Consider the following 8,639-nt stretch of genomic DNA (forward strand, 5'->3'; position numbering starts at 1 on the left):
AATCTGCCTGCAGATGCCAGTTGGAGTGGGGGTGAGAGAGCAGAGTCCAAGGGCCAAGAATGAAGGCTAGTGAGTCCATGAGCACCATAATGGGTCTCCTGGCCTAGGGCAGAGGCCCTGAGGATGAACAGCATGGGCTCACTACGAAAGATAACAGAGTTTGTTAGAAGATTGAGATTTCTCAGAGACAGTAGCAAGGTGCTAAATATCATGACTAGGAAAGGGAAGGTGCCATTTATAGGATTAAAGAAGACAAGAGGAGAAGCTAGCTTAGGGACTTGGAAAGACAGAGTTGAGTTTGAGGCTGACCAAAGTCCAAGTAACAGCAAACAGTCCAGTTAAAAATATCTGGACGCACAAGACCAAAGCTCAACAGAAAAAAGATATTTCCACATCAATCTCATTAAATTTATCCTCTGAACTTTCTTCCTTTGAGTCTTATAGAAGGACGTTTCTCCTCTGCTCACCAAAGTCAAGATTTTACTTTCGCTAGGGAACCTCCTCGTCTCACCTCTTCAGGTATCTAACTCAAAAATCAACCAAGCATCTTCGGTTCTTCCTGCGCACAATCTCTCCCTTCCACATCCAAACCTGTTCTGACTGTCCGACCAAAAAATGAAAACCCCTTTTCTTGGTACTAACATGCCATCTGACTAGCACCCAAACTCTTTTTCCTTTCACTGGTAAATTCTGCAAGTAATTGATTCCTACCCACCACCCCAAATCCCTGCTCTGAATGCCTCTTCTAATACTGTGCTCCCAAGAGCTCATAGTGGCTTTTTTTTTATCACATCCACTGACACTTGACCGGCACTCCTCTTATTCAACCTGTCTGCAGCCTGTCATCACATCAGAACCCACGCTGACTCCCTGGGGTCTCCAGGATCAAGTCTCCTTTGCTGCCACTTCCTAAACAAGAGTTTCTCCCCCAAATTCTAACTTTAGCCCTCTCCTCTTCCCTCCACCCCCTCCCTCCGAGGGCTGATGCATTCACACAGCTTCAGCTGCAGCGAGCCTTGATTCAGGAGGCTTCCGAGGGCACAATGCCAGCCCTAACCTCCCACCTGTGCTCCTGTCTGAAGTCCCATATTTCCCACAAACCAGCTCCACCTGGATGCTCCTCAATCACCTCTAATTTTCCACATCCAAAGCTAACAGCATTATCTGCCCTGCAAATCCAGCTCCTGTCCTCAACCAGAGTGCTTCAGTCAGGACACTCTTGGTCCTCTATGCTTTTAACCCAGCTACTCCCATTATTCTCGAGGGCTTAATTTTCTTTCCCCCTACAACTAGTTTGTCAACAAATACCCACATTTCTGCCTTTGACAATGTCTCTCAGAGCGGTCCCTGAGTCCCCGTCCTTTCTGCCACCAACCCAGACCAAGCCCCTCCCCCTCAGTTCCAGATCACTTTTGCATTTGGATCCTTTCTCTCTCTTTCCACTTCATCTATCATGTGACCCCCAGATTAACCTTTCCAAATACCACTTTCTTCAGGACATGCCCTTGCTCAGGAACCTAAAGTGACTCCCTATCAGTCCTGAATCAAATCCAATCCCCTCTCTTGGGGTCCCAAGATTCTGCCTATCTGGCCTTGCCCTACTTACCCAACCCTGTTTCCCATTCCTCCTTACCCTACACCTTCTACTCAGTCTTCCCAGGATCCTCAGCGTCAATGCCTCAACCTCCCTGAGCTTTTGCCCATGATTCTCTTCCCACCCTCCATCTCTCCTGCAAGGGCTACCCTCAGTTCCACTCCTCTGTAGTTCTGCCAACTTTTTATCTTATAGCACCGTAATGTTCAGCAAGTAATTAATCTCTAATTGAGCAGTAATTGTCAATCTTCTTTTAAAAGCTCTTGGAGGGCAGAAACCAATTTGAATATTTCTTTGTATCCCATAGCACCCTGGACAGCAGAAGGGTCCTAGTAGAAGCTGAAAAGACCTTGCTGGTTTTCTATTCCAACTGATTTCTATTCCCAGTTCTGAGTTCCCATATTTCCCCTCCTCTGCCTCATAACCATGATCAATAAAATTATTGTGACACACTTTCCCAGGCGTGGATCAGAGAATTCCCAGAAAGACGACACAGAATACACCAATCTATAAGAATAATGGTGGGGACAGGGGGTGTGCATGGGTGTTTCTTTCTGTCCGTGTACATGTATGGATGTAGGATTTGGGGAATGTCAAAAGAACTGAAATACCAAAATAATCAGAAGAGGACAAGTAAAGAACCAAAATGACAGAATAATTGGAAACATGCCTAATTAGAGGCACAGTATGCCAGGGTTTTGACAGAGCAATTGCCAGTGTGGTCTCTGTGTATGCAAAATCTTCCATCAGAAAGTAGGGGGTAACCCTGGCACGAGGGACTTTGAAAATGTGTTTGGAGCTTTTTCAACTGTTCAACTAAATAAATTTATCATCTGTCCAGCCTACCAGGTGTAGTGTTATGTTCCATAAAGATGGGGACTCAGAAGGGAGACAATTAAGAAATATGGCCTTTTCCAGGTTTAAGAATCCCCAGCAAAAGCCCAGGCTAGAGACTGGAAGGGGGTAAGATCAAGAAGCAGAGCACAGAGGACCACTCAGGGTGGGTGGTGGTCCTAGACCCTACCACAAACAGTCTGCACCCCCTCGTACAACTTGTTACAGGTCATCAGTCATTTCCAGCCTTATGCGCTGAAGATTTCACCCTTCTCTGATTCAAAGTGCACATCAGACCTGGGCCCCCCTCAACAAGGCTGCCTGAGGAGGAAGAATATCCCCAACAGGATTCCATAGGAGAGGGACCCAGTCTGCTATTTACTCTGTGATTTGAGCCAGGGCTAGACAATGTAAGCCCCATGTTGTGTTTTGAAAGGCCCTGGGAAAAGTAACACATTGGGCCATTATAGGCCATTAACACCATTAACAGTGTGTGAATTCATTTGTCAGAAATTAGCAAGCCTCCAGAAACTGAGATCTGCTCCAAGGGCCTGGGACAGCATCTAGTGTTTGGATGGTAGAAAAGGCGAAGGAGGAGTGGATGCCAAAAGATAAAAGTGGGTCCAGAAAGGGAAGGTGGGAAAGCTCACACTCCAAGAGTTTTCCCCAGAGCTAAGAAAAGGCAGAGTTTTGTGCCAGATGGGAGGCAAAGGGTGGATGGTAGGGGTGTCAATGAAGACGTCCTGGTGAATGTTTCCAGGTATCACTTCGCCCCCAGACCCTCTCCCCTAGATAATAAACTAAGGTTATCAGGTCAGGCACCTCTTTAGAATTCATGCTTTGGTTCCTGGGCTGTGTGAGTGAGTGAGTGAGTGAGTGAGTGAGTGTGTGTGTGTGTGTGTGAGAGAGAGAGAGAGTATGTGAGAGAGAGAGAAGGGGGGGATGGGGAAGGTGTATATTAGAATCCACATCTGGGGAAAAGGAAGGAGGAGGCAAGGCTGAGCCCTGAGAAGCAGGATAGGATAACAGGGGCTCCCTCTGCTTTCTCCAGGTCAGCTCCTATCAGCTCCTATCCTCCAGCTCTTTCCTCTTCAGACCAACTAGAAAATGAACATATGGGCTGACCAAGTCTTGACTTCCAAAGCCACAAATCTCCCCAACAAAGCACCCCACCCCTTCCCTCAGATGACCTCCAGGGCAAGGCAATGAGGTTAGGAAACAGATGGGTGCGCAGGGAATCTTCAAAGCCATCCTGCTCTTTGACCCCATCAGTTCACATCCTCCAATCCAATTTACAGAAAGAGGGGAGATGCCCAGGGTCCCCATAACTTACTGGACTCTTCGGGAAAAAGATTCCAGACCACATGGTTCCAGACATGGAAGATGGGGAGCTCTACCTACCCAGTTGGTGGAAGCCACAGGTAAAGAGGAGATGGAGAAACCCTGGTCATCAGAGAAACAGGGCCACAGGTGGTGGCAGATGAGGGTGGTCAGTTCTGCTCTGGGAAAGGGGCTGTGTAGCCAAGGAACATGAAGAGCTATAGACCTCGGGGCTGGGAAGTGGCAGGGGCCGAAAATAGCCGTTAAGGCAGATCTGGGGTGGGGGGCGGTGCTCTACATACCACAGGCAAGCAAAGATTCAGTGGGTGTGTATGAGGGGGACGCTAACTCACACTTCCAGGAATGAGTGATTCTTATTTCTTATGAAAAGCTCATCCGTTCCCAGAACTGGAGAAGAGGAGGACAAGGAGGAGGTCCCAGGCGCCCACCGCCCTCCCTGCCGGGTCTGCCTCTCAAGTCTGAGACTCTGGCTCCCCACACGCACCAGGCACTACAGTCCTCGGTCTGCCCCGCTCCCGACTGTCAGTCTGCAGCCTGCGCGACTCCCGGTCCCCACTGTCCCTCTTTGCACATCGGGGCCGGGGGGTGCCGGCCCAGGGCGGCGGGAGCCGGGCTGACAGGCGCTGGGGGGAGGGGGGAGCCGAGGGAGGGGCGGGGGACGCCGGTAGCCGGAGCGGCGCACTGCAAAGTGATCCAACATCGCCCCATCCCCGCGCTCCGGGAGAAGGCGGCCCGAGGGGACCGCCTCTCGCCTCCCCAACACAGACTCCCGCAAGTGGGGTGAACGCCGAGGGGCGCCGAGCTCCCAGCCCCCACCCCTCCCCAAAATGCAACCCGCATTGCCATAACAACAAGAATCTCGGCCACTCCAGCCCCGGCGACGAAGGGGACTGCCCCCAAACACGCACACCCCAGCAACAGCCCTCCTTTCCCAAACTTGTCCAAGACGCCGCATCCAGGGCAGCAGCCTCCTCCCCAACCCCCCGCGCCCTGCCCAGCTTACCTGTCCGGAAAAAGGCGTCCACGTCCGAGTCAGCGGCTCCTCCTTCCTCCGCTGCCCCCTCCGGGGGGTTCATGACTGGGGGAGGGCGTCCGCGGGCAGCCGGGGGCCGGCGAAGCCTGGGGCCGAGGGCTGCTCGGCGCCCTGTGGGCGGAGGGCGCGAGGCGCAGCGGCCGCGGCCGCAGACCCGGAGGACACCGGTCTTCAAGGGCGGGCGGCCGGCCGGGGTGGCAGGGCTAGGGCAGAGGACGCCGAGGCTCCCTCAGGCAGAGGCGCGCGGCGGGCTGGGGGCGCCTGCTGCCGGCTCCCCCATGGTCCCCCTTCACCGGGGGCGCTGGCCGCCTGCGGTCTGGCCGGGGCCGGGGTACGAGCTGCCTGGGCGCCCGCTCTCCCTCAGCGGCGGCAGCTGGCTCTCCTCCTCGCCCGTCTGCCTGTCTCTATTGTTCAGCCCTGCTAGTCTCTCCTCTTTATTTTTCCTCCTCCCTCCCACCCTCCCTGGCTCTCTACCTCCTCCCTCCCTCGCTCGACCGCCCGCTCGCTCTCAGCCTCCCTCCCTCGCTCGCTCTCTGGCTCCCCCTCTGGCTCCCTCCGCCGCCGCCGCCGCCGCCGCCTCGCAACTCCTCCCCCGGCTCCCGCTCCTCAGTCCCAGCCAACAATGACCCGGGCAGCGCCGAGCTCAACTAAAGCTCCGGCCCGGGCCGGGGTCTCGCCGCGGCCCCCCGGCGGCGCGGACGCCTCCCTCCCCCGCCTCTCCGCGCCGGCCTCTCCCGGAGCCAAGCCCGGGCCCCGAGCTATTGTTCGCTGCTGTGCTAGGCCGGCTTCCTGAGCCCCGCAGGAAAAGCGCCGGCGAAGGAGGCGGCCGGGGAGGGGGCGGGGCCGCCGGGCGAGTCCCCGGCCACCCGGCGCAAGCCGGGCTCGCCGTGGGGGCTCTGGTGCCCCAGCCTTTTGCGCTCAGCCTCGCCCCTCGCGCGGTCCGGGCTCCGGGCCCGGCGGCCGCCTCCTCCACCCCACCCCGTTCCCAGGTGTGAGAGGGCCCGCCCCCCCAAGCTGCGTGTCCCCCAAGCTGGGCCGATCCGTCCCTAGAGGCTGGACTTTTCCCCTCTCCTTCCAAACAGGCTCTCTCCAGTCTCCTTCACCTCCTGAGCCTTTCGCATTTTCCTCACCAACTCTCCTTAGTTCCTTTCTTTTTTAGCTTTTCTCTTCCTTTTTCCCCTTTCCAACGCCCCTTTAAACATCCCTGCCTGTCGCTGTGACTCTTTGTCCAGTTCATTCCTATTGCGATGTGTCCCTATCTTTCCCTCTGTGACTCTCTTGTCTCTCATTTGTCTCTGTCCTGCCTCGGTACTTGGCCCGTATCTCAGCGCTCCTCTTGGACAGCTGTCAAAACTCCTTAATCCCCCGGGCCTTCTCTGTTTTGTTCTCCCTCTTGTGAATGGAGAGATCCAGTTGGCCAGGAGAAAGGAGGTGTTACAGCAAGCTGAATTTCAATTAAAGTGGGGAGTGGGGCTGGGGAGGAATGGGGAAGACCTCAAAAAAGAAAGCAGATGCTGTATGGGGTAATTAATGCAGTGATTGCATTGTGCCAATTGGTTTTTTTAAGCAATAATTAAACAATAATTAGCCAGTATTCTGTTTATAGTCCTAGTGACTGCGAAGCTTACAAAACAGAGGCTCTTTAAACCTGAGTACTTAATGTGGTGTGTTGGGGGCTGTTGCTGCTGCCTCATCCAGCCAGATGGAGAGGCTGTGGCCTGACCTAGTGTGTTAAAACACGCCTCACAGAAAAACCAGGTCCTAGTGTAAAACTAATGGCCTGCTACCCAACAGCCAGAGTCTTCTGGATCTATCTTCGCTGACCACCTACTTGGTTCCATCTCTCTCCGGGTCAAAGCACCTGGAACCTTTCCAGATCTATTAACCGGCTGACTCTAACAGGATTAATTAAATATGTTTTTAGTGAACGCTTTCTGGTTCCAGGTACTCCTTCCTTTCTTTACTGAATGTCACAATTTTATTTTTCACCCATTGAAAAAAATAAGTACAGTTGCCTGTCCCCAATCTTGGCTACATGTATCAGACCCTGTTTCTTAAAAATTAATAGAGACTCTGACATCACAAGTTCATTGCCATGAGATCTAATTCATCTGGTCCTAATAGCCTGAACTGACTTAAAGTAGCCAGATGCTCCCTTTCTTACCACCTTCCCTGACAATGAAAGTACTTCTCATTTGTCTTTTCTAAAGTTTGCCTTCCCCTTTACCCTGAGCCGAAACCCTGGCCTACACTCCCACACATGCACATGATGGCAGAGCTGCTATTAACTGGCACCACTGTGCAGATAGAGAACTGGAGGCCTGGCAAGAGCATTAGCTTATCCCAAATTCAGAAGAAACATAACATGTTTAGAGAAAGGTTCATATTAAATTTTCAAAAGATGTGGACAAGAATGGGGGAAAACCTTATGTAATGACACATATTTTTGAGAGGAAATTTTGTAATGACACAGATATTTTTGAGAGGAAATTTCTATCAAGATTTTAGACGTGTCTATTAAGCAACTTCTATTAAGATTTTAAATGTTCATAGCTATATTAATATCAGACAAAGATTTCAGAGCAAAAGCTGTTACTAGAGATAAAGAGGCACATTTCAATTCATCAACTGCACATAACAATCCTAAAATTTTTTGCATCTGGGAGAGTTTCAAAATATATGAAGCAAAACTGATAGGACAAAACAAGGAGAAATAGACAAATACAAAAGTATAGTCAGAGATTTTAACATCTGTCTCACTCAATAATTTATAAGGAAACAGATCACCAGTAAGGATATGGGAGACTTGAACAATGCTATCAACCAACTTAACTGACATATACAGAATACACCACTCAATAACAACAAATATACATTGTTTTCAAGTGCACGGCTATCAGCTGCATAAGATAAACTATATGCTAAGCCATAAAACAAGTGTTGATAAATGTAAGAGGATTAACATCGTACAGAGTGATATGAAAATTATACCTCAGTTGTTTTGTTTTAAAAAAAATCATACGATGTTCTCTGAGCACAATATATTAAACTAGAAATTAATAACAAATATATGAAAAAATCCCCCAAATATTTGAAAACTAAAAAAATAACCCATGATCAACTAAGAACTCAATGGAGATAACAGAAAGAAGTTTTAACCAAATAAAGATGAAAAAACATCATATAAAAATCTATAAAATAGAGCTAAAACAGTACATAGAGGGAAATTTGTAGTACCAAAACACCTATTTTGTAAAGTCTCAAATCAATGATCTCCTGTTCTACCTTAAGCGCAAATGAAATCCAAAGCAGAAGAATAGAAAGTTTAAAAGATTTGAGCATAAAGAAATGAAATATATAACAGAAAAACAAAAGAGAAAAATTAGTGAAACTAAAAGTGAGTTCTTTGAGAAGATAGATAAAATTGACAAACCTCTAGCCAGACTGCAATAAGAAAACAGAGAGAAGACTCAAATTAGTATTATTAGCAGAAATAAGAGAAGTGACATCACTATAGATTATAGATAGATAAAAAGAATAATAGGGAAATATTAATGAACAATTTTATGCCAACAAATTTGACAACTTAAAATGGACAAATTCTTTGGAAGACACAAACTACTAAAGCTCACTCAAGAAGAAATAGATAACTTAAATAGCCATATAGCAATTAAATTTGTAGCTTAAAAGCTTCCCACAAAGAAAACTCAAGACCCATATGGCTTCAGTGGTGAACACTATGAAACATTTAAGGAAGAAACAATACCAATTCCATACACACTCTTCCAGAAAAAGTGAAAAAGAGAATATTTCCCAACTATTTCTATGAGGCCAGCA

The 8,639-nt window shown here is 49.3% G+C and overlaps 1 protein-coding gene across 6 annotated transcripts in view; it reads right to left on the minus strand.

The window, feature by feature from the left end:
* Window positions 1–5,203, minus strand: part of LOC116752734 (kalirin) — a 531,375-nt gene extending 526,172 nt beyond the window's left edge. For all 6 annotated transcript variants that reach the window (XM_032629477.1, XM_032629484.1, XM_032629482.1 and 3 more), the window contains exon 1: window positions 4,773–5,203. In XM_032629477.1, coding sequence (XP_032485368.1) covers window positions 4,773–4,845 — 73 coding nt within the window. In that variant the 5' untranslated portion in view covers window positions 4,846–5,203. The remainder of the gene's footprint in view (window positions 1–4,772) is intronic.
* Between the last annotated feature and the right edge of the window lie 3,436 nt (window positions 5,204–8,639).

The sequence above is a fragment of the Phocoena sinus genome, chromosome 4, assembly GCF_008692025.1.
Source record: "Phocoena sinus isolate mPhoSin1 chromosome 4, mPhoSin1.pri, whole genome shotgun sequence".
Lineage (NCBI taxonomy): Eukaryota > Metazoa > Chordata > Mammalia > Artiodactyla > Phocoenidae > Phocoena > Phocoena sinus.